The sequence below is a fragment of the Stenella coeruleoalba genome (genome assembly GCF_951394435.1).
Source record: "Stenella coeruleoalba genome assembly, chromosome: 7".
In the NCBI taxonomy this organism is placed as follows: Eukaryota; Metazoa; Chordata; class Mammalia; order Artiodactyla; family Delphinidae; genus Stenella; species Stenella coeruleoalba.
Window position 1 is genome coordinate 101,160,041 of NC_137153.1, and position 27,846 is coordinate 101,187,886.

At 35.2% G+C, this 27,846-nt stretch overlaps 1 protein-coding gene across 1 annotated transcript in view; it reads right to left on the reverse strand.

The window, feature by feature from the left end:
• The window catches only part of SHOC1 (shortage in chiasmata 1), a 91,393-nt gene extending 71,079 nt beyond the window's left edge, over positions 1–20,314 (reverse strand). Inside the window, exons 1-5 of the mRNA XM_079925835.1 lie at positions 20,239–20,314; positions 17,678–17,731; positions 15,092–15,215; positions 11,260–11,347; positions 3,708–3,892 (exon numbers count right to left, since the gene is read on the reverse strand). Coding sequence (XP_079781961.1) covers positions 3,708–3,892; positions 11,260–11,347; positions 15,092–15,215; positions 17,678–17,722 — 442 coding nt within the window. The 5' untranslated portion in view covers positions 17,723–17,731; positions 20,239–20,314. The remainder of the gene's footprint in view (positions 1–3,707; positions 3,893–11,259; positions 11,348–15,091; positions 15,216–17,677; positions 17,732–20,238) is intronic.
• Positions 20,315–27,846: the final 7,532 nt, after the last annotated feature.

Sequence of the window (27,846 nt, forward strand, 5' to 3'; positions counted from 1 at the left end):
ATTTGGGGTTATTGATATCTTTGATACATAAAGATAAAATATAAGAATAGAAAAAGAGACAAAGAAGAGAATCATCTCACAACATAAAAATATGCAAATGAACACTAAACACCAGTAATTTTAAAAATGCAAGTAAAAATATAATTTTTTGCCCATCACATTGGATAAATGTATTACAACATCAATAGTAATGATGATAAGGCTGGCATGAATAGGGTATTCTCATACCATGCTAGTGGACGTATAGCCAAAAAATGCTTACATCAATAATTTCATTTCCAGAAATTCACTCTAAGGAAATAATTGGAAGTGGAAACATAATGCAAAAAATTAAGAAACAGAAACCTCATTAAATAGAATTGGGAGATGATCAGGGGAAGCTCTCATGCTCTGCTATGATAGCAGAGCCCAACAGAAGGAAGACGCCTCTTTTTTCCTGGCAAGGACTCAGCCAGTGAAAAGCCATAGACTCTTTGTTTACTATAGCCCTCCCAACTTCCTTTTCCCATCTATAAAAGAGTTCCCCTGTTGCTGGGCAAGGACTTACATGTGGCTCACCATGGTTGCAGACCTGGAATTGTAATTCTCTGCTGATCCCAAATAAACCCATCTTTGCAGGAGAAATATCTGGCAATCTATTTATTTCAGGTCAACAATACATTTAGGAACGTACTTTAAATTAAAAACAACATTAATTGGGAAATCTATAATACATGAATAAGATTAAAAGCTGCAGTCATTAAAAGCCATGATTTGGAAGAAAACTTAAATATATGGTGAAATGTTTCCAAAATACTGTTAACATTTAAAAATACTATAAGGCATATACAATAAGATCACAATAGTAAAACAATTTTGTTTAGATTATAGAATTATAAGTTTTTAGTAAAGGGACATTCTATATACTTAAGATGTAGGAAAACATAAAATTCATTAATAAAATTTTAAATGAATGAGGACTGATAAAATTCAGTCCTCATTCATGATCAAAAGCTTAGCAAACTCGGAATAGAAGAAGCTTCCTCAACTCAATAAAGTATGTAAGTTTTTCTAACGTTTCGCCGTTGAAAATGATGTAAACATTGAAATAATATTTATATCATTTTTAATGGTGAAACAAAGTATTTCCTTTACTATCCAAACAAGACAAGGATGGCAACTATTATTGCTTCTATTGAACAATGTACTGGAGATCCTAGACAGCATAGTAATACCACAAAAGATATAAATGTCGTAAAGGGAGAAACAGATGTCTAATGAAATCACTATCTCAAAGAGAGTCTTCCCACGTTCACTGCAGCATTATTCACAATAGCCAACAACCTAAGTGTCTGTTGAGAGATGAATGGGTAAAGAAAATGTGATACACACACACACACACACACACACACACACACACACACGCACGCACACACACAGGGAATACTGTTCAGCCTTGAAAAAGGAAATCCTTCCATTTGCAACATGAATGAAACTGGAGGGCATTATGCTAAGTGAAATAAGTTAGAGAACAACCAAAACTACCACATGGTATCACTTATATACAGAATCTAAAAAAATTTTTTAATTAAAAAATAAAAAGCCAAACTCATGGAAACAGAGAGTAGAATGGTGGTTGCCAGGGTCTGGAACTGGGGTGTGGGGGAAATACAGAGAGGTTGGTAAAGGGTACACACTTGCAGCTATAAGTAAATAAGGTCTGAGGATCTAATGTATAACATGGTGATTATAGGTGATAATACTGTAGCGTTTAAATTTGCTAAGAGAGTAGAACTGAAGTGTTCCCACCAAAAAAAAAGAGAAGAAAAAATAAGGTAAATATGTGAGGTGATGGATGTGTTAATTAACTTGATGGTGGGAATCCTCTCATAATGTATACATATATCAAATCATTACATTGTACACTTTAAATACATTACAATTTTATTTGTCAGTTATACCTCTATAAAGCTAAAATACATGTGGGTGGTTGATGAAGCTAGGGGGCTGCTGCTTTTTATTATAAACATTGAATAACTATTTGACTCTCTAAACTATGTACATGTATTATTTTTAAAAATTAAAAATTTGTATTTATTTATATATTCCTGGGATGTCTAAAGGGATATTCATAAAAATGGTTACATTTATTGACAAATAATATGTGAATATTATAGAAAAATTAGTACATATGAACAAACCAACAAATAATAAAAAAAATACCCACTGTTTTTATGTCTTAAAGAAATATGTTTGGAATTAACTTATAATTTAGTAATAACTATATTTCTTATAAGACAGAGCAAATTTACAGTATCAATTGAATCTCAAAGTATAATACATTCCTTTAAATTTAGACAGTGAGACCAAAGTATCTATAAATCTGGTAGCAATCAATATAACTGCAAGGAAAATAAATGGAATTGTAAATTTAAATTTATTAAGTGACGTCAAATGACACAGGACCCTTAAGGAGATATAGGATATGGACAATTCATATGTATTTGGGAAACTCAAGCATATTTTCATTCAGTGTATAATAGTTAAAGAAGCTTCTGGTTCTAGCTGATGACAGATATTATGAAATTTGCCAATAGATGCTTCTAGCTTGACACATTAATATAATAACAGCTGTGGTTGGGTAGCCTGTTATTTTTTACAAATCATATCTTTACATGTATGTATATATAATTTGATCCCCACAAAATTGTTTATAAGAAATTAAAAGAATGAACTAAAAGAAAGAAATTATAGAAGAAAATTGAAAACCATAAACTTTTTAATAACTGTCAAAATTGTACCACTTTTTAAGAGCAGATTTAGACTATGATCAAATCTTCTGACTCCAAATTCAGGCTCTTCCTATTATAGCATGCTCTCAAGTTTAGTCTTTAATGCAATCTCTATCTTCTCAAACTATAAGAGGGATTTAACTCTCTCTGTATCACACACATATTTGCCAACACTAAAAATTTTATACACCATTTATGTATCTACATAAAAACAATACTAAAAGAACCAAATTATTTTTCATGTTCAAGCTAAAGCATATCTTAAATGATAGTAGCAATTATATAATGGAGACATAAGTTTTTCAATATAAAAAGGGAATAGGTTGTTATACATACAAGAAAGGTAGTTCTCAGCAAGTTTTTACACAGTTGGAAAAATTTATCACCCTTTAGTAAGATGAGAGATTTGGCATATAGTTTGGATAAAATGTATCTTTAATTATTACTTACTGTAAATTTGTAAAAACAGAGTGAATTTCTTGACCTAATTCTGCAACTTTTCTATCTCCACTTTGAATTATGGTTTCATATAAATTAGGTAAGATTGAAAATGTTTAGCATATTTGGGGAAATAAAATATAACTCTCACTTAATAATCTACTACTTTAATGTTACACCAGACTGCTGTGTCATCAGATCTGTACATAGATGCTAATATCGTTATAGCAATATGTTGTGAGCAACCTATAATCAAACCTCTGAGGCTATTCTCAAGCTCAGCACACTTAAACTCCAAAAACAACTACATTTACAAAAAGGGGATTAATATGAAAGAAAATATTCACTAATGTGAAACTCAGAATTACAATTTTGTGGGTGAATACCCTTAGCAAAATAAAAAATTTAAAAATCCGATAAAAGAAAAAAATCACCGAAATGAAAATTTGTATATTAGTAAGAAATGTTTTATAACAATGGAAATAACAAATGTTTTACCTTGCTTCTGTGCTTGAAGTAATGGACATTCTTCTAAGCAGTTGACAAGTGTAAAGAATTCATTGTAGTCCTTATGGTTATATAAGCTGGCTTCTTCTACTTCAGTTTGGGAGTCTGGGTTTGAACTTGGAACAATTTCCTCAAATTCACAGCTAAGCTCGGTCATCATTCCTGTAACTGTTTTCCTGTGACATTAGAAAATTACTGATTTTGTGTATGTCCTATTTTAAAACATCTTTATTAACAAGTAGTATATGTTCACTGTAGAAAATTATCAAATTCCAACAGATCCAGAGAAAAATTACCCATAGCTCCACCATTCAAGAGATGAATTTTAAAATTTTGTATTTTCTCAATTATTTTGGAATATTTTAAAATAAAAGTGGATTCAAGTACATAGTATTCTGTAACCTGTTCTTCTCCTGCTAAACAATGAAGCATGAGCACATTTATATGTCAATCAATGTACATTCATTTCATTTTTGAGTGGATGAACAAGAACCCATTGTATTGGTAAATAATAATTTATTCAACCAGTTCCCTAGTATTGGAAATGTAAACTTGTTGTAATTGTTTGCTATTATGAGCAGCAATGCAAAGAATATCTTTGTGCACTTGTCTAATCGTTTTCTCAAAATGTAGTTCCTAAAAATGGAAATGATGAGGTTAAAGATACATAGATTTTTAGACTTTGCCATGCATTGCCAAAATGCCCTTGTGCTGGATATTGAATGTCTGCTTTTCCATGTCATTATCCAACCTTTTACATTCTGTTCTACAACCTCGGAGACTGATCTCTGTGAACCAACTAGGCTCCATTGCTCCGTCTTCTGGTTGCGTTCAACCAGTGGAAGCACTGGCAGGAGATCAAAGGTGGGAAAACAAACAGGTTGAAATATTATTCTTTCCAAATCTTTCCCTCCTGGGCCACAGTTTGGAGAAGTGGCTGCATTCTTCTACCAACAGTTATATCTTTTATCAGACAGCCTCTCTCCCATAGCTGCAGTTCTTACTGTTTTGGTTACTGCTCCTTCAAGCTTAGGGTGGTAACAACTTCCAGCTGTTGTTAGTCCTGGGAACTTTTTTTTTGGCTCCCTTGACACCCTGCCTGTACCTTGCCTGTTTCCTGATTGATCCAGGTATATCTGCCATTGTCTATATCATTGGGGTATTTGGACTTACAAGAGATCTTTCCACTGATTTTTGCAACAGATAAATATATTATTGGCAATTGAGCTACACGTTCTGATATACATTTTTTATGATATCCTAAAATATTTTAGCCTTAATAATTCTCTGTACAGACTGAAAGAACCAAAATCAATATAATTCCCCAATTAGAGAAAAATAATGAACATGTCATACCCAAATCATATATAGAAAAATCTCTAAAGTTTCTGCTTTACTCTTTAAGAAAATACAAGGTACAAGAAAAAATATTTCAACTCACCGAGGTCCATATTACTCATAAGAACACTGATTCCTATGTGGATCTTTATAGACTTCTAAATTTAGTGCTTAGATAACTGCTTTTTTAAAAAATAAATATTACTGACAGAGTCAGTACTTTATAAAAATCCTTGGTACTATAGTTTTGAGAAAACCCCATCAATTCTCTTTCCCTAGATATAAGTGAACTGTAAAGACCAGTATTTCCTGGATCTCTTCCTTGTCCAATATTATCTATTCTTTGTTCATTGGTGCCACTCCCTCTGCCTAACTTGTAGTGCTGATGTTTCCCAGGCTTCCAGTCTATATTGTCTTTGCTTTCTTTCCATGTCATTCTTTTTGAGTAAATTCATCCACTGCAGTTCACTAATTCCTTAACTTAAATGAAATATTTATTGAGTGTCTACAATGTGCTAACACCTCTTTAGGCACTGGGAGTGGAATGGTGAACAAAACAAAGTTCTTGCGCTCATGAAGTTTACCTGCTAATGGGACAATAGACAAATATATAAATAAGTAAATAACATAATGTCAGGTGGTGAAAAACTGTTATGAGTGAAATAAAAAGAGATATTAGAACATCAAGTAACAGCCAGAGGGTTGACAAAAGGTATATTTTAGAGAGTGTAGTTAGTAAATGGCCTTCTGAGGAGCTACAGATTCCTGAATAATGGTAGGGAGTAAGCCATACAGAGGCTTAAAATAGGGGAGCAAGGTTGGCATAGTCTAAGAAAAGCAGAAAGGTCAGGGTGACTGGAACTGAGTACCACTGATGAAATGGATAAACCACCAATAACTGAGACATTTCACGATCTGATTTATGTCTTTAAAAATATATATCACAGGCAAACTCTTAAAAGAAAATATAGGAGTAAATCCTTGTGATTTTGATTTAGGTAAAGGCTTCTTAGACATGACACCAAAAGCACAAATAACAAAAGAAAAAGTAGATAAATCGAACTGCATCAGAATCTAAAAATTTTGTGCTTCAAAGGATACCACCAAGGAAGTGAAAAGATAATCCACAGGAGAAAATATTTGCAAATCACATATCTAATAAGGGACTTGTATCTAGAATACATAAAGAACTCTTAAAACTCAATAATAAAAAGGCACATAACACAATTTAAAAATGGCAAAGGACTTGAACAGACATTTCTGCAAGGAAGATATACTAAAAGCCAATAACTACATGAAAAGATGCTCAACATCATTAGCCATCAGGGAAATGCAAATCAAAACTACAATGACATGCAATGAGCCACCTACCAGGATGTCTATAATCAAAAAGACAGATGATAACAAGTATTGACAAGATGTAAATAAATTGTAACTTCATATACTGCTGGTGGGAATGTAAAATGATACAGCTGCTTGGAAAACAGTCTGGCAATTCCTCAAAGAGTTAAACACAAAGTTACCATATGATCCAGCAATTCCACCATTAGAGAAATAAAATCATATGTCTGCACAAAAACTAGTCAACAAATGTTTATAGCAGCATTACTCATAATAGCCAGAAAGGGGAAAAAATATCCATCAACTGATGAATGGATAAATAAAATGTGGTATATCCATCAAATGGAATATTATTTGGTCATAAAAAATGAAGTGCTGGGAATTCCCTGGCAGTCCAGTAGTTAGGACTCCACGCTTCCACTGCAGGGGGCAAGGGTTTGATCCCTGGTCAGGGAACTAAGATCCCTCATGCCACGTGGCCAAAAAAAAAAGTGTTGATACATACTACCAAATAGATGAAACTTAAAAACATTATGCTAAGTGAAAGAAGTCAGTCACAAAAGATCATATATTGTATGTATGATACTGTGATTTATAACATGAGATATATATTTGGTCTTCATATCTGTTTCTGGCACAGATCTCCTAAAGCCATTGGAATTTCCTAAGTGATGAGAGCGATAAAGTTATCTTTGGTTATGTGAATAAGGTGACTTTTGGAAAGCACCTAAGGATGGGGACTGGTTGCCACGAGAAACAATCATGTGAGTAGAAGATTGGAACTTTCAGTTCTACCCCTCTGACCTCCAGGAAGGGGAGAGGGGCTGGAGGTTGAATCAACTGCCAATGACCAGTGATGTAATCAATCATGCCTATGTAATGAAGCCTGCCTAAAGACCCAAAAGGACAGGGTTAAGAGAGCTTCCAGGTTGGTGAACACATGGAGGTGCTGGGAAAGTGGGGTGATGGGAGAGAGTATGGAAGCTCCATGCCCTTTCCCCATGCCTTGACCTATGTATCTCTTTTATCTGACTGTTCCCTTTTGTAGTAAACTGGTAATCCAGTAAGTAAAATGTTTCTGTAATTCTGAGTCTATCTAGCAAGTTGATTGAACCCAAAGAGGGAGTTGTTGGAACCTCCAGTCTATAGATGGTCAGTCAGAAGCACAGGTGATAACCTTGCAAACGGCATCTAAAGTGTGGGGTGCGGGGGCAGTCTTATAGAACTAAACCCTTAACCTGTGGTATCTGATGCTATCTCCAGGTTGATAGTGTTAGAATTGAGTTGAACTGTAAGACACCCAGCTGGTGTTAGAGCATTGCTTCATGGTGTGGGGAAATCACCACCACCGCCCCCCCAGCCCCCACTGGGATTGGTGTATGATTTTAGTTAGATTCCATTTAAAAGAAATGTACAGAATATGCAAATCTGGAGAGGTAGAAAGAAGACTAGTGGTTGTTTGTCCAGGGTAAGGGGGAAAGAATAGGGAGTAAGTGCTAATAGGTACTGAATTTCTTTTGTGTTGATGAAAATGCTCTAGGATTGTAGTGATGGTTGTACAACCCTGTGAATATACTAAAAACTGCTGAGCTGGACACTTTATTTTTTTAATTTTTAAAAAAAATTTTAAAGATTTTTTTGATGTGGATCATTTTTTAAGTCTTTATTGAATTTGTTACAATATTGCTTCTCTTTTATGTTTTGTTTTTTGGCTGCAAGGCATGTGGGATCTTAGCTGCCCAACCAGAGATCGAACCTGCACCCCCTGCATTGGAGGGCAAAGTGTTAACCATTGGACCACTAGGGAAGTCCCAGAGTTGGACATTTTAAATGGGAGTTATATGGATATGAATTTTATCTCAATAAAGATGTTATATAAACCAAACCAGAGTATAGGGTGTGAAGTCATACAGACTAGGGTTTGAGGGTTTGAATCCTCACTCCAACTATTGACTAGCTACATGTCTGTGGGCAATTGACTTAATCTGAGTCTTAGTTTCTTACATGTAATCTTGGAATTGTAATACCCATCTCACATAGTTATTATGAGGTGTACATGAACTAAATATATGTGCAATGTCCTGTATTCAACTGCATTCATCTGAATGCAGCAAGCCACAGAGGAATAGAGAATGTTGTTATATGTTCTTCCTCTTGCTCTAGTTGGCCATGAGCTCTGTCCTGGAAGCTAGTTCCTGCATGGTTCTCCATGATCTTTTTGCATTTTGCCCTTGTCTCCATAATTCAGTAGCCTCAACTCCTCCTTTAGCCTGCCCATTAAGATATCTTCATTTTTTTCAAATTTCTATATTTACCCTAATATGTATTTATTTGTTAGGAATTTAACATGTCTTTTCAAGTATGCTGGTGGTCTTTTTTTAAAACAAGTTAGAATAGTTATTATTTTTATTAGTGCTCTGTTGCAAGTAGCATAGCTGTGACTACAGAAGCTAATTTTCCTGTATGCCCTGTTATTTTTAGTGTGCAGTTTTGAAGAACATAAGGTTTTTCAGGACACATGACAGAAAATGCCTATATATGTTAAAACAGTGTACCAACAAATTAATAAAAGTGAAAAAACTGAGGTCTTAGAATCAATATTAAGAAGTAACAAAACAGGAGGAAGAAACAGAGGTGAGAAAGAGAGGAAAAGCAAGGTTTAGGAAATCTAGGTAGTGCTAATGATCAGAATGTTTATTCTTAATTTCCATTAGGTAACAAAGCTCCCGAATTTAAAATTAAATTTTGATGTGGGAAATCTCTAAACCTTCTGCTCAATTTTGCTGTGAACCAAAAAGTGATCTAAAAAGTAAAGGCTATTAAAAATTAAATTTCACTTCATGAGACAAACTTGAAATTAATGATGACTAAAACACACACAAAAAGTCTCGAGGCTAGCAGGTCATGGCTAGTGAGACAGTTTCAATTCATCAGGGGCTGAGGCTTCTTTTGTTCCACTCTGCCATTCTTAGATTTAGTTCTTATCCTGTATACTCCAAGGTGGTTGCTGGAACCAATTGTTACATCTGTAATCTATCATAACATCAGAAAGGAGAAAAGTGAGGAGAAAAACACACCATTTCCTTTTAAGGACATTCTTCAGAAATTGCATAAGCGTCTTTTGATTATATGCTTTGGGAAAAGCTCAGTCACGTGGCTACAGGGAGGCAGAGAAATACAAATTTTATTCTACGTGGTGCCACAGATTCCACCTTCTTTGCCATGGACATGATCTTGGTACTGCAAAATGGAGGGTCGGTTATGATGGGGTGCCCATTGCTTCAGGGCCTCGCATTTCTCTCATACAGGAATCCTTTGTTTGAGCCTGATCATTGCCTTTGTTGAGTAATTATTGCACATTTTTGCTTCTATTCAGACGGGCTGTTTCCTTTGCCTGAAATGCTTTCTCTCAACTTAGTTTATCCTTCTTTGTCCAGCTCAAGCTCAGTTCCTACTTCTTTGTGAAGCTGATCTCTCCTGCTTATAAAGGCACAGCCCTACCAATCTAACTCTTAGGGTGAAAAGAAATTTTAGAGAGCATCTTGTATCTTGTAACTCAAAGTAGGCTCCTGGACCAGCAGCATCAGCACACTTAAGAGCATATTAGAAGTGCAGAATCTCAGGTCCCAACACAGACTGACTGAATCAGAATCTCCATTTTTAATAAGATCCTCAGCGATTCATATGTACATTAAAGTTTGAGAAACACTGACTCATCATCATTATACTGATACAGAAAGTGAGGATCAGAGAGAGAAAATGACTTGTTGAGTCACTACTTGACTTTTCAAATCAAGTCCACATCTTTTATTTCATAGTGCAGAGCTCTTTTTACTACACTTTTCTGCTTCCTCCCTGCTCTAGGGTTTAGTCATGTGATAGATACTTTGTAGTGACCTTATACCTTGTGATAGACCTTTTGATGGTCATTTTATATTATCATTTAATTCTTAACATTGTTAATTTTTTTCTGCTCATATATTATCTTCCTAATCTGATTTTCAAATTCCTAGATGACAGAAATAGTAAATTGGGCTTCTCTGTATTTAGAGGCTGGACACATTTAAGTTGGTTATTTGTTTCTTTCAAGAGTAACTGAGGAAAACTTAAATTACTAAAACTGGAAATCTGAACAATAACTAAATCCTTCCTGGGTCTGATCAGTACTCTTTGCATGAAGTGAAGCAGCAGAGTAAATTATTTACATTTGCACTAAAATCTCTACTTTATGTCTACCTGAACATCATAGAATGGGTTAGATGTTCTTCCTCATATTATGCTCTGTGTTCCTATCTCTGGCATTGTACTTCCCACATTCTATCGTAATTATTTATTTATAAATCTCTATCCCTATTTTCTTGTGTTCTTTGAGAGTAGAGACTGTATCTTATTCATTTTTTATCCTGTATCCAGCATACAGAATAGTATGCAATAAATATCTGATGAATGAGTGAACTAATAATAAATAACATTTTGACAAAGTATGTTAGAAAATAGCCTTAATCTGCATTTCTACTACAGGGATTAAAAAGACTGATTTTAATATAAAGGATTTTTTATAGACACTTTCCACCAAAAGTTTACTTATTGTTAAAAGCATAATACCGTCTTGGCTTTATTTCTCTTTTCCAATACAAATGCATAGAAAACTGTTAATATGTGACAAATGAGGAAAAGATAGAAAAGAGGCTGTAAATCATTTCGATTAACCCCTCCTTTGTGGTTCAGACTAGGGCTTGTTTTTTGGATAAAAGAAGAAAACCTGTGAGGATGTAAAGGAAAGGATCTTCTCTCTTAGCTGTCTGGAGAATTTACTATTCATCTTCTAGATGTAAAGGGGAAATTTGGGATTAAGGATACATACTTCGCAGGGAACTCCTCCACAAAGAGACTTGCTTTCCATTGATCCAAGAGTGAGATTTCTGTCATTTCACTAACTGAAACAGCTGAAACTAGAAAGGAGAATGGTAAACGTTAGCTTCTGGAATTTTCTTTTAAACTTAATACAAGGAAGCCAAACATTCACCTTTTACATTATGGTGTTATCTTTATTTGTTCACAAATGTAATTTTTTCAAGTTATACCAGATTCCAAATACTTAAATAATCATTCTCATTATTACAACACCCACTAAAAAATTTTAAAAAAACCCGCTCTACCACAGTCAGAACAATATCACCTGAACAGAGCATTCTCATTTATACAGCCTCTCTTTTGCTTATACAGCACTACCATCCCAGATAATCCTGTTCAACAGCTCATGTAACTTCTCATAAAGCCTTTATTTACCATTCCAGCTCACTCTGATACATAGAGTGAGGGCCTTGAAGGGCCCTCACTTGAAGGGCCTTGAAGGGCCATAATATTGTCAGTGGCACTCACTTCAGTACTTAATCATATACAGTCATAGTTTAAAATTTTATTTGTATCTATAGCTTGTCTCCCAAATTAGACCCTTCATTCCTTGAGGAGAGGAACCACGTCATATGCTAGTGTCAGAAGCAGCAACTGAGTGAAGAGGCAAAGGACCTGTATTCTACCTAAGAGTTAGCTCTTACTATTCTTGTTACCTTGAACAAATAACTGAACATCTGAGTCTGTGCCTCACTGAAAATATAAAAGTTTAGTGGTTAAGAATACAGGTTCTGGAATCACCCTGCCTAGATACTTATACTGCTACTTTATTAACTGCATGATCTTGGGTAAATCTCTTAACCTCTTTCTACCTCAGTTTACTTATCTACAAATTAGGAACAATAATGGCCTTTTCATAGTGTTGTAAAGATTAAATGTGATAAGACATGTAAATTGCTTAGAATGGTGCCTGACATGGTGTAAATGCCTAATAAATTTTGGTGTTATTGTTATTATTATTTTTAAAAAGAAGAAAAGGAAAAGAATTAGGAAAAATAATTAACTCATTTTTTTCCTTCTATAGTTTTAGAGAAGCATTTGATGAAAGCTACTCTTTACTTTATTTCCAACCTGACTGAGACCTTCAATCCACTGACCCTTCCATTTTTACAATATATTCATCCTCCCTCATGTCCTCACTTCCTTTCTCATACAGCTTAGGTTCCATGGCCAGTCTCACAATCACTCCCTCACAAAGACTCTTAATTCCCTTGCCTCTCTTTCCCTTATACCAACTTAGGAAACCCCCTACTCTTCACTTTGTATATGTACACTAGAACAGCTGAAAATTATTTGGGAAAAAAAAACCCCAGCCATTCTGAATAAGCTCACTTGAGATTTTGACCATAACTTTTAAATGGGCATCCAACATTGACAGATGATAATGGTAATTCATCTTAATATCCTTCTTAATAAAACTGACTTTCTCATTCTTCAGGACAACTATTTGACACTCCCCCCACCTCAAATTTTTGATACTCATCCCCCTACCCACTCTCTATGTCCTTGCCTCCACACAAAAAGTTAGTATAAATAGAAAAGAACGACCTCATCTTCTACCACCAATTCTAACATCTCACTACCATAAGTACCTACAAACCCTGCCTTCCTATCGTATCATAGTGGAAGAACCATCCTGGCTTCTAATACCAACTCCTCCCATTGCGCTCTTGATATTATCCTCTTTTACTAAGTTATCCTTTTTATTTCCTGCATCATCATTTTCTTTCTTTTTACCAAGATTATTTCCATTGGCAGACAAACATTTTATAGTCTCTTTCCTTATCACACATATATTTTTTTAATTCGCACATCTAAAAAAAAAACTCTTTACCCCATTTCTCCCTTCAGCTAATGCACCTCTATTTTTCTATTTACCGTCATAGCAAAATTCTTCAAAAGAGTTGTTTATAACTACCATCTCACATCCCACTTCCCATTCTCTTCTCAACATACTCTGATCAGGCTTTCATACACAATATTCCAGTGGAACTGCTCTTACCAAGGTCATCAACGATCTACATTTAATTAAGCTAATGGTCAACACACAATTCTCATCTTACTTGACACTTTAACAGGGACCAATGCTTTTGACCACTTCTTCCTTCTTGAAACACTTTCTTCTTTAGACTTCTACAACACCACACTCTTCTGGTTTTTCTACCTCACTTGTCTTCTTAGCTGGTTTCACCTTCTATATCAGCCTTTTAATGGCTGGAGTGTTCTACCGCTTTGTCCTAGGTTCTCTGCTCTATCTATACTCATGCTCTCAGTGACTTCATACAGTTCTACAAATTAATGTGCATCTACATATCAATGACCCCAATTTGAAACTCCAGCTGTGCTCAAGATTAATATAACCAATTGCCTCTTGATGTCTCCACTTAGATGCCTAATAGGCATTTTAACCTGGCCAAAGCAGAGCTATTGACTCCAGCCACGAATAGGCTTCCCCACAAGCCTTTCCCCATCTTAGGAAATAGCACTGCCATCCACCAGTTGCTCAGGTCAAAAACCTAGAAGAAACTCTTTATTCTTCTATTTTTTTTTTTAACCCTCTCACTGTTGGCTGGACCTCTAAAATTATCCCAATCTCAACCACTTCTCACATCTTTATTACTATAAGCCTAGTTTAAGGTACCATCTTTTATGTAGAGTATAGATTCACCTAGTAGTCTAGATTCTGAACCATACAGTAGCTTCCTGATTGATTTTCTCGCCTCTACCCTTGCCTCCCAATCCCTACCCCTTCCAACCTCCAAACAACAAGAATGGTTTTTCTAATGCAAAAATCAGGTTATGCCACTTTTTCTTAAAACTGTCCAATGACTTACCATATCAGCCATAATATAAAAAAACAAACAAACAAACTCCATCTTATGGCCTTCAAAGCCTCATATCTTTCAGAATCTGCCTACTTGTCAGATCTCCCCTTTTTCATTAACGATGGCCTAATTTTCTGGTCCTTACACACATCAAGTTTACTCCTGAGTCAGGAACTTTGCATTTGCTTGAAAGGCTTCTCCCCTATATCTTTTTATGGCTGCTGCCATCTTATTACTCAGATCTCAACTCAAATGTCCACCTCTTCATTGTAGTCCTACCCTAACCATCTTAGGAAATAGCATTCCCTACTCCTGAAATTTCATGTAACATTACACTATGTATCTTCTCTATACATTTATCAATACCAAATATTAGTTTACATGTTTAATGGTTTTATTGTTGCATCCTCCTTACCTGTCTGAAAACCCAGTGAAGGCAGGGACTATTTCTATGACTTATTCATAACTGTGTTCTTAGCACCTGTAACGGTGCCTATACAGAATACAGGGTAAATAAATGTCGTTAACTGACTTGTATCCTCCAGGGAGGCTAGTCTTTCTTGTCTATGACGTGATAAAAGCAAAAGATGGTATTTTGTACATATACATTTAAAAATAGTTTTATATTCAGTGTATTATTACAACTTAAAGTAGCCTTCCTACAGTTGAACAAGATCCTATTATAGTACAACAAATGTTACAATGTTAGAATATTTTAAGACTTCATCACCTACATATCTTTTATTTATTCTATTCATATCTAGTATAAACTTTCCAATTCCTTACTTTGTCACCTAAATTCTGTCATAAAAATATTAATTTGTAAACTTCTTGGAATTCTGATATGAATACACTTTTATATAATGAGAAAATCACTGCATTTTCTTAATAATTTATTATGCTAAACTCTGAAACACTTTTAAAAATAAATTTTTAAAAAATAAAAATAAAACATACCTCTTGTCCATGGCTTCCTAAATTTATTATCAGTAATTCTTGCAGGATAATTTTCATCTTGATATAAACATGAAGGGATTCGAAGCAATAAAGCATCTCTGCAAAACTTCTTTCTAACTACATTCTATGTAAGAAAGTAAGATTATAAAATCTTTTAATATATAGTGGGTTTAAAATACTTATCTGTCAATATTCAGAATACTAAAATTCTCTCAAATTTATATTATTTTTATTTAAAGGTAATACATGCTTACTATAAAATATCTAACACAGAACCACATAACTGAGAAAGTCAAGGTCCCTAGTCATATCAGTAATAGTTTGGTGTATTTTCCTAGATACTTTCTTTTCTAGATTAGGCTAAAATATGTGTGTGTGTGTGTGTGTGTGTGTGCACGTGTGACAAAAAAAATGGGATCACATCATTTATATACCATTTAGCAATGTGCTGTTTTTCACTTAACAGTATAATATGGCTATCTTAACTTTTGTTTTCTACATCTTTGCACAGTTTCACTTGTGACATCCAGCAAATATGTTACTAATTTTTTAAAAAATCTAATAATTAAACCTTAAAAGGATGTTAAATCAGTTAAGTAAGCTTATAAATCAAAATTCTCTATACTTGGGTCTGCCTTTAGTTTCCTGCTTTATTTCCCATTACTCTTTAATACTAACTGTAGTCTTTAAATAGATCAATTACTACCCCGTTAACATTTAGTGGTCACTTCCTCATCAACACTGTGGTCTACACTGTGCCTCTGAAAAATGCCCTGATACTCTTCTCTAGCTATCAAAATTCTATTCATCTTTCAAGGCTCATCTTAAGCAATATTTCCTCTATGAAGCCGTCCCTCAGTGACTCTCAACTTCCCACAGAATTCATTATTCTACGTATTTGGACAAATAATAGTTTCTTGCATTACTTCCCAAGAGTTTTATGTTTGCTGAAGGTATAATAACATATTAAATAAGAGGTCTTCATTATCTAAGAATAAATGGTACAAAGAAAAGCTCAGTTAAAGTAATTTATATAAAATGAGGACCAAAGATTCATAGTAAAAAGGAAAGAAAAGCTTGATTAGAACTTTGTCTAAAAAATGAAATAAAGTTATAAAAATTAAAATTTATATTTAATGAAATTTTGTTCATAGTTAGCTTATATTTATAACTGATTTTTTGTCATAATTTCCCTCAAAACCGTGTTATATGACGATATGCATGATACTAGTCATTACTTCACCTTTGATCATAAATATTTCTAGAAAATATTTGAAGATTTAATCAAATTTTCCCAAGGCATCTCTGACTCCTTTGATATTCAAACCATTCTCTTTCTCTTGTCTGTAATCTGGTCTAATTTTGTAAAATCTTCGTCTGATAATAACTTTACCTGTTATTTGAGTGGTTCTTCAACACTGTTTTCACGAACTTTACAAAACCCAGTATCTTTTGCAAGATTTGCCATTGATTAGTATATCTGTATTGTATCATGGCAAGAAACTAAGATACCAGCAAGAAACTAAGATACCATTGGTGAGGATGAAAGTGTGAGGATGTTTGAGTATAGACTAATTTTGCAAGTGGATAATACATTCATAAATATTTGTGTAACGATGACCTCTGATTCCCTACCATATATGTGTTATAATGATACATTTGCCTTCCTCGGTTATGAGGGAATAAGAAAACCTGAAGATACCTATATACCTTTTTTATTTCCTATAAAATATAACACAGTTTTAGTTATAGTGGAGCAATTTTTTTCCTGATAGATGGGGGTCAAGGTTATAAAGAAAACCAAAATTTAACTTGTTAATTAAGATCATAAGAACTATGAACTGTTGTGTGACAACTATTCTAATTAGTTTCTTTTTTCTTTCTTTCTTTTTTTTTTTGCTGCGTGACATGCGATATCTTAGTTCCCCCACCAGGATCGAACCCATGTCCCCTGTATTGGGCGCGCAGAGTCTTAACCACTAGACTGCCAGGGAAGTCCTTAATTAGTTTCTTAACGATGTGCCTGGTTTGAATTTCAGTTTTGTACAAGCTATTTAACTTCTCTAGACACCATTTTTCTAACCTGTAAAACTGTAAAACCTGATAAGATAATAGTATCTTCCTCATGGAGTAGTTATGATCATCAAAATGACATAATCCATCAAAAGAGCAAGTGATCAAATGATATAATCCATCAAAAGAGCGAAGTATCTGGCCCATAGTAAGTGGCCAATACATATTGTTACTGTCATTTTATCATAAAGATAACTGGGATTGCTTTTTCCCCACTCCTCTCAAGATCGCTCAAGATCATTCATAAAAGCAGTCCAAACTTGTCAAGAGTTTCTATATTTTTTTCCTGCTGACAGCTTCAAATTCATGTTAAATTGTCAATAATTTCCTTCCCAAAGTAGCGTTTTTAAAGTATATTAAAAGTGGAAAGTAATTTTAAATGAATTTCAAAGTAATTAGACTAAGGATTACTCTAAGGACTACTGAAAAATAATCATAATCATATAGTGAATGTAGATAACATTTTTATATCATAATTTTCAGTAAACAGGTAGTGAGCCAGTAATACTCTACCTCATATGAATAGTCTATTGCGCAATATTTGAATGCTGGAAACATGTCTTCTTTCTTTGGAAGCAGTACAAATTACAACGTCCGGAAATATAAAAATTAAAAGTAAATGTTGGTAAAACAGCAAAGCCAGGAGCAGAAAACCATTCTTAATCACAAACCATTGGTTCATTCATTTTAAAAAAGGCTCTCAATGATAAAAATTTAACTATGAAAATAACATTTATTACTGTGATTTAAATCTAATATGAAAATAATATATATTGGTATAAAATTGTTCATATATTTTTCATACTATTTTATCCATACAACTCCTAGCTGGTGGATTGCAATATATTTAATGTGATCATTTTGTTGCAAAAGAGGCTGGGGTTCACAAGACTGATAGTGATTTTCTCAGGATAACTGTATTTCCTAAGTGGTCTTGAAAAAGGGCAAAACTGTGCTCAGTGGAGTAGGATTTGGAAAATTCCACTCTCTTAGAAAATAAAAAGCCTGAGTTAGAATTACCTACTAGCTCATTTGGAATAAAGCAACTATAGTATATTATTTTTAGGTCATTGGGTCATTATTAGTAAATCAACAAATTCACCTAATGAAGTAAATTTTTTTTCTTTTCCATTATGGTTTATCACAGGATACTGAATATAGCTCCCTGTGCTATACGATAGGACCTTGTTGTTTATCCATCCTATATATAATAGTTTGCATCTGCTAGTCCCAGATTGTCTCAATAAATTTTGAATGCTGAATGAGTCCAAAATGGTTCTCATTTACGTGAGAATCAGAGGAATTACAGCTTAGAATATTTACTCTAGGACACAGTCCAGTTTACCAGAAAGTTCTTAGCATTTTGATCAATCATTTAAAATGTTTTTGGGAATTCAGATATAAACTAGAAGTTTCCATACAGTAGTAGTTTGTCAGTAAGCTTTCAGTGAATGAAATACACATTTTAATCCAAATGGTCTTGCTTAGTTTCATTATCATTTAAAATCTGTTTGAGGTTTACCTATTTCCAAATAGTAAAACTGCTCTCCAGAAGAACTGAAGATCTCATTTACGTTAATTGGCTATGAATCTATTCCTATTTTCAGTTATCGTCAAGTGAACATTCTTAACTACTCAATTACTGGGTTAAAAATCTAAGTAAAAACTTCTTAATATAGAGCACAATTATTTTATTTCACTAATGAATCAGAAGACATTTTGGATATTATAATAAGCATTTCAATGAAAACAAACCCAATAAGTTATGTGAAAACTTTTTAATGTTGTTAGATTCTGTGATATCAACAAGTGTGGGGAACACATAGTGTTGGTGCCCTCTTTCACTCTTAATGCCAACATAAGCATCTTCTAACTGGTGATTACTTCTCTGGAAATATTTCCAATCATTGTACTTCCATACCTTTTCCATACAGAGTATCACTGATCTTTGAAGTAAATATTGATTCTAGAATTTCTACTTCTTGATATTGCACTTTCAGGAAAAATTATTTGAATGTGCCCGATAGTAGAAAAAGTTAAAAATCAACCACCTCTACCTAGTATATCCATTCAGTTTATTGTCAGCGTTTATCTTAAATTTTCCTTTCTTGTGAAGCCTAATATTCTATCAGCTTTGGATTCATCACTCTCATCAACTTCATTAAACAATAATTACTGTTGTATTGAAGTTAATCATTTAAATTCATGCTAAATGTATAGTACTTAAATAAGATACCGGACATCATATACATTCATAAAATTTCTTTCATCTGTCAACTGTATTTCATTGCATTATAGATATTTGAATCCATCTCATAGCGGTGGGTGGACATGAAGAGAGAGAAACTGGCCTTACTTCTAAAATCCAAGACAAGGGGGAAAACAAGCAAAATCATGGTTAGAGAGAAGGTATCTTAAAATAATCAACTTCTGAATTGCAGCAATTCCTGAAATAGTTTTCCTTACATATTCCTAAAAATTTTATTGCTCCTGTGCTACCTCCTGACAGGACTCTGATGGGTCAGAATTGAAATGCATACAAATCATTAGGTCAGGCTCTTATGCACAATGCTAGAGAAGTTAGTTTTTTCCACCCAGCTTTATTGAGGCAGAATAGATACAATAAAAATTGTATCTATTTACAGCGTACAAATATAAAATGGAATATTATTCCCAAGATTACTTAAGATCACACAGAGGTGAGGGTGGATTGCAGGCTTCCCATCTCCTTCCACCAGCCTCGGGCATCGGGAGATTTCTTCCCTTCCTCACTTCCTTGCACAAAAACCACACTTTCACCATTGTCAAATCGCAGAGGAGGTAAGGTTCACGGATATTCTCAGGTTGTTTAATCTATGCAACCTAATTAGTGGCTAGAAATCCTATTGGCCTTTCTCTTCCCTTCACACCCTCTATTCTTGCCCAATTAGGTTAGGTGGGCGCTGGTTCTGGGGTCTTGTCCCCACAGAACCACATCAGCCGGGCCTCACAAATCTGTTTTCTAGAGATTTCGGAGCCGCCATACTCTAGCCCCAGCCCGACCTTTTCTTCCCCTCAGCTCGAGAACACCTTACCTCCCTCCTCTCTCCAGCCTCTCAGAGTTCTCACCAGAGGTGAAATCGCGTCCCGCTCTTCCGAGGAGAAAATTCCCGCCCACTGGACACGTGACCTCTGACCGTGCGCTCAGTGCTTTCATTGGCCAGCCGGGCCTGGCGTCGCCCCGCCACGCCGTCTTGCCCCGCCCCTCGGGATGAGGGCACTTCCGTCTGCGGTAGCCCACGTCCTGGGACGCCCAGGCAGGAGACGGCCCAAGCACGTGATGTGGTCAGCGCCGAGGTTCTCACAGGTGAGCAAACCTTCGCGGCACAAGAGGGACAGTGACCGTGGGGATGGTGGCGGGAAGCTCGGAGGAGCCAGTGTGAAAAGTCGCGACGGCCACAGGAGTCTGAAATTCTTTGGTGTGGCTGCGCCGAACGCGGAGGGACCAGATGAGGACAAGGGCAGAGGCGAGCCGGAGGGCAGATGAGAGGATTTAGCAGCCAGATTCAGGGGCAAAGGAAAGCAAAAGGGAGGAGGCAAACGTGACTCCAGACATGTCTGGCTAGGTGATGGTCATGCCTTAGCAGAAGAACCTTCGAGGAGGGGCAGGAAAAGAACGAGTTAGACTGGGGAAATGCAAATTGTATACCTTGATCACAGCCGCCCTTTCACCGGCAGACTCATTTAGGAGTCCCTAGATCCACCTGAGAAGGAAGGAGACTTGTCCCTTTCTTTCCGTTTCCTAATCCTGCCTTCCTGACATAGCTTGGCCTTTGATTCCTTCCCAGAGGATTGCAAGAAGTAACATAGACTTATTTATTTTACTAACACATGGGTTTCTTTCAAGTTAATTATTAACGAAATACTAATTATGAAACTCAGTGGTTAAGCCACAGTAAGTTACCTACTTCATTCTATGTTGTAGAGGTTTGTGCAGTTTGCTACAGCGATACGGATTTTATGTTTAGCAAGAATCAGTTGTAAAGGTGTTCATCTGGCATGGAAGTACATTAATTATTCTGTGTTCTTGGATGTATACCTTTTTTTAAACCAATTTTAATATAATTTTGCAAAAATTACAAAAGTAACACGAAGTAGTTATACTCATCCTAACCAATAAAACCATCCCAAGATGGATACAGAAAAAGTAATCTCTGTTACCACCCCAACTCCCAGGTAGATGATATTAACAATCTGGGGTGTATCTTTTCACACTTTCCTGCATGTTCATACAAATTTATACAGGTATGCATGCACAAAATAGTTTGGCCAATTATATAAAAATGGGTTACTTATTTCCCTCACTAAACAATACATTCTGAACAACCTTCCAGATCAAGACATACAGATTTAACTCATTTTTAAACAGCCACATATTTCATAGTAAGGATGTGCCATAATTTATCCAAACTTTCTACTACTGATGGATTTTAACAGATTGTTTCCAGCTTTTTACCTTGAAAATAATACCGCAGTAAGAATTCTTGGACATATGGTCTTGAATATTATTGCTGTTATTTCTATGGTATATATTTTGTTGTTTTGCTGACTCACATAAGTGAGACCATTTCAGATTTAATAGCTATTACCAATTTACCTCCCCCAAATTTATGCATTTTATGTTAACAGTGCCTGAGAGGAACCATTTTCCTGAATACTCAAGAGAAATGAATATATTGCTCTTTAAATATTTTTGCTGATCTGATACGTGAAAAATACTATCTTGTTTTAATTTGCATTTCTCTGATTGCTGCTGAGATTAAGCACTTTTTAGAAGTTTATGAGCCCTTTGGATTTCTTCTTCCAGGAACTAATTGCTCAGGAATTGTGTGTGTGTGTGTGTGTGTGTGTGTGTGTGTGTGTGTGTGTCTGTGTGTGTATGTGTGAGTGAGATCAGGCAATTTTTCTATTGAGTAGGTCGTCTTTTTGAAGCTCTTGAGTATAGGTATATTAGTTAATATCAAGTTTGGCTGTGTAAAAAACAGAATATTCCAAAATAATATAAAATTTATTTCTCTTTCGTGTAAATGAAGCATAGAGGTAAAAGCTTCAAAACTGATATGGCAGCTGTCCTCACAAAGTCCTCAGGGACTTACCTTCCAGCTCATTACTCTGATATTCCTAGGTTGTGATCCTTGTTTTCATGGTCTCAGGTGACAGTATCTATATTTCAGGCATCAGGATGGAGGAAGGAATGAAAAAGAGGAGAGACCAAGAGCACAATGTTCCTTTATATAATCTGTAATTAAAATTGTGAAATACAATGTGCATGTAGAAAAGTCCATAAGACAATGTATAGTTTAAAAATTATTTTAAAGAAACATCCATGCAAACTCTACTCAGAAACAGCATTACAAGAATTTCAGGAGCTCTCCATTTCCTTTTCTAATCATAACTCTCCCTAGAGGAAGTCTCTTCCTAGATCTAGAGATTACTATAATCCTGACTTTATGATAATCATTGCCTTGCTTTTCTTTAAAGTTTCACCCAAGTATGCATTTATAAATGATATAGTTTCACATATTTTTTAATCCTACTGTTTGTGTTAGTTTGGTTCTTGCTTCTTCCATTCAGTGGATGTTGTTGTATGTATATATGTTAATTCAATTTCATTGTTGAATTACTCCCTTCGTATAAATATACGTCAACTTGTTTATCCATTCTGTTATTGATGGATCTTTGGATTATTAGTTTTGGGCAATTACAAATAATGCTGCTGTCAATATCCTTGTACATGTATCTTAGTACACATATACCATTCTCTAGAATATAAATTTCGGAATGAATTTCTTGATTATTGAGAAATGTGCACATTTTTACATTTAACTCAAGAATGCCAAATTGTTTTCCAAAATGATTATACCAGTTTACATTCCCACCAGCAACGTTTGCTCTACATTTGCTCTATTGCTCAACGTTTGCTCTATTGCTCTACATTCTCACTGACCCTGATCAATTTCATTCTATTTAATTTTGAGAATCTGGTATCTAGCTGTATCTTAAGGAAGGTTCCTTAAGAAGCTGTATCTAGCTGTCTCTTAAGGAAGGTTCCCGTAAGCTTCCACATGACACTTCTGCTTACCTCTCATTGGCCAGGCCCTAGTCACATGGTCAGTCCTCTCTGTAATAAAGATTAGAAGATTCAGGTTTTATTCTGCACAGTCATGTGCATAGTTACAACTTGGAGATTCTATTACTAAAATAGTAAGGAGAGAACAGATCTGGGAGACATACATAGTAAGTGTCTGCCACATTAAGAATAATAATTTAAAAACAGCTAACTTTTATTGAGCATTTACTATGTGACAAACACTATTATAAACACTTTGCCACTCTTTGTAAACTAGATACCATATTACAAACCCCAGTTTACAGATAAGAAAACTGGGACATTGAGAACTTAAGTATCTAATTTAAGTAGTGTTAAGCTAGAAAGTATGAGACAGAATTGCAAACCCAGACAGTCTGGTTCAGAATCCATGCTTTTAGCTAGGCCATACACTCTTTAAAAGGAATATTTGTTCTTGGTCTGCTGTATGTTTTGCGAATATTTTCTCTTTGCTTATCTTTGGAAATTTCTAAAAGTTTTCTTTATATATCTACAGTGAATTTTATCATATCTAAATCATCTATATTTTTTCTCAGTAATGTTTCTGCATAATTTCTAAAATTATGCATTTAAAGAGAATCTTAGTACAATTACTTTTCCCCATAAGTTTTAATTCACCATTATTTGCACCATTATTATTTTGAATCTAGGTGGAAATAAATGTTTAGATACACTTGAATATAACTAAGTTGAGGAGCCATAAAAGAAGGGGGAAAGCTCCCTTTCTATCCAGATTAATTCCACACATTTGGGGAAATCTCCTGTGATGATGTTAAGCTTCATTGTTATATTCACATGCTGTGCTGTCGAGGCCATAGTAATAATGTTCAATGTTTTTGAGAACATACTTTGTGCCAGGCACAATACGAAGCACTGACGATGCAAAAATAAGGAAAACAAATCTTTACCTTTAGGAAGCTCACAAATCCTCGTCTGAGGTGGTTTTTCATCTCTTCAGACAATTCTATACACTGCTGCCAGGATGATATTTCTAAAACAACTAACTGAGAATATCATTCTGCTGCACATTCTTTCATCTTTCTCTCACATACAGGATAAAATCTGAAATCCTTACCAAGGAACAATTACTCACTCAACCCCATTTACTTTGGAACCCTGAACCACTAACCATTCTCTGAACATCTCCCAGGTCCTCCCACTTCCAAGTCTTTGTTCCTGCTGTTTTATTTTGTTTTCTGATCACATGTTGAAACCCTATTTATTCTATAAGTTTCAGTTCAAATGTTTCCTCCTCCCACTGATACTTTTAGAATTAGTTGTTACCTTTTCAGCACTCTTAGAGTTTTTGTCAACATCCCACTTTGGGAAATTTTCATGCTTTGCATTGTAATTGTTTTGTTTGTGTCTGCTTCCCCCACTAGACTGCAGTCTTCCTGAGATGGTAGACCATGGACCATGTCTTAATTATATACTTTGTAACTAGCACAATGCTTTATCTAGAATAAGCTCTGAAATGAATATTTAATTTACTTAAAATCTGGCACTAGGTCACTTTGAAATAATAGCTATCAAAAAAAATTTTTTTGGTATTTTTAGGTTTTTGATGTTTTTGCAAGAGCACTAATGTGTATGAAATATTACACACACACACACACACACACACACACACATCAGCCAAAGGGAACATGGCATGAATATGGCAGATAATCATCTTGAAACAGAATTGCAGATTAGTCTGAAACTGATAATGGAGAAAATCTGGATATATAAAATGAAATAATATTGCACAAATGTGTTGCATAAGTAGCTTATTGTCTTGTTTGCTAATTTATGGGTGTAGCCTCACATACTATCTTTTGACCAGTAAGGGACTATTTCACATAAATAGATTGAGAGCAAACATTTTAGCACAACATATTTAATCTAATTAACCTAGATAATAGTGCTAGAAAAGAGCTGTGGTAGCATCAGCATGTAAAGAAATTTTCTCAAGTATAGAAGAGAAACCTAACATTTCATATTCATGGAGTTTACTTTTTTTTTACATGAAGAAGCCAAATGTTATTGTAGCTTATTTTTGCAACATTGGTCTCTATAAACACTATCACTTTTCTCTGTTCCACATGTCCAACCCCTCAACATTTTTCTAATTATGAGCCATCTCATACCTCACATGTTTATCAGACCTTTCACACGCATTGAAAATTCACATAAGTGAAGTTTCTGGCCAGGATGAAAACTTTATCCATGCTTATATTTGACTCTGTACCCACCAAAGAAAACACAGGCTGGAATAAACAGTTATGCTTGAGTGTCCATTTCCTTAGAAAAAATGAAAAAGCCAGCTCTACACTTTAACACTTCCCTGGGTAACATTTACCCTAATACCTTTCATATTGTTACCAAACCAAACTTGGGTCCACTCACCCTTATGCAGTAAAGCCAATCTACTGACACCAGGTTGTGGTAAAGGAAGGTGCAGCATTTACTGCAGGGCACCAAGGAAGGAGTTCAAGACAGCTAGTGCTCCAAAAAGCCAGAACTCCCCCTATGGGTTTCAGCAAGGCATTTTAAAAGGCAAGGTGAGGGAGGGACATCCCAGGGTATGTGATCAGCTCATGCACAATTCTCTGACTGGTTGATAGTGAGGTAACAGGGCATGTGACAGGGGCCAACATTATCAATCCTTAGGCGCCAGTAGGTCTGGGGGCTACGTGCTTATGATCATCAAGTAGTTCATTTCTTCCATTTGGTGGTGGTTTTACCATCTGTAAAACAACTCAGGAAATATGCATCAGATACTGTTATGTAGGTACTTCAGAGAGGAGTTAAAGCAGAGGATATGGAGGAGAAGTCTGTCCTGGGAAGGCCCCATAAGGTCCTGCTCAGTTACAGTACTTCATGGTCCAGTGAGGTTAAGCGATTTGCCCAAAATTACATAGGTGGGTCTAGAACACAAGTCTTCTGACTTCAACCAGTGAGGTGTAATTGTTCAGTCACTGATTTATCCATCAATTATTTTTATTTTTTAATTTTTTTTATTATTTTATTTTTTGCAGTACGTGGGCCTCTTACTGTTGTGGCCTCTCCCGTTGCGGAGCACAGGCTCTGGACGTGCAGGCTCAGCGGCCGTGGCTCACGGAGGACCTAGCCGCTCCGCGGCATGTGGGATCTTCCCGGACCGGGGCACGAACCCGTGTCCCCTGCATCCGCAGGCAGACTCTCAACCACTGCGCCACCAGGGAAGCCCTCCATCAATTATTTTTAAGCATATATTATATGGAGGAACCATGCTAGTTGGGGGAGAGCAGATGATTCTACTATGTCACTGTGTCAGGGAAAAGAAGACATTCACATAAATAACTAGTTATTCCCTCAGAAAATTAATGTCATGAGAGTTATGGGAGTATAAAAAGGAGAAAATGTTGTATTATTTTAACAAGTAAGTTGTAGAGATACAGAAGAATAATTGATTAGGTAACTCATTTAGATATTTCACCAGATTAACCACAACTATAGGAAATCTAGCTGTTTGAACCACAAAAGCAGTAACAGTACTGCTATGTACCTAATGAAAAATGAACCAACATAAAATAAATAACTTCCTAAGGTCTAAATTTGCAAAATCAAACTATAATTAGTTATAACAAATGTCACAAATGTCTAAGGTAGCCAATATCATACTTATAAAAGGTGGGAAAACTATTACTTCTGTTTTTCTCTCCAAAAGAAGTCTTAATATTGTATGAGGCATCCTTGATTGTATTTATGCTTTATATTTTTTAAATGGAGGAGATTAAACTAAATTTGGGAAGAGGATATTACATTAATAGCTACATTTCCAAATGCAGGAAAAATAATTATATGAAAAACTGAGGGAGTGCTTTTCCCATAAATCAAAAGATTTGAATTGTAAACAGCAATTCTTACCACTTCATATTTTATTCTATTTTATTTTATTTTTCCTTATTTTTCTATTTATTTGATATTTCATAGATATTCCCACCATCCAGAACTAACAAATATTCAATTTTTCTATTATTTATTTCAACTAGGTTTTGTTTTGTTTTTTAGTAACAAAGGATGTAATTAAGGTCTACTTTTTAACCTATCTCTATCCTATTTCTCAACTTTCCTTTCAGACCACTTCATATTTTGAATTTAGACCCAATCTTGTACTTTAGAATATAAATTAATTTAACAAATAATTTTTTAACAACTACTATGTGCTCAGTATGTACAAAGTTAATAGGAAGTTAAACAACTTGTATTGTCTTTTACAGGAAAAAAAAGAACAAAAAGAAAAATAGCTGGAAGCAAAAACAACTAACACTTCTCCTTTAAATACTTTCCTCTTTTTTTTTTTTTTTTTTTTTTTTTTTTGCGGTACGCGGGCCTCTCACTGTTGTGGTCTCTCCCGTCGTGGAGCACAGGCTCCGGACGCGCAGGCTCAGCGGCCGTGGCTCATGGGCCCAGCTGCTCCGCGGCATATGGGATCTTCCCGGACCGGGGCACGAACCCGTGTCCCCTGCATCGGCAGGTGGACTCTCAACCACTGCGCCACCAGGGAAGC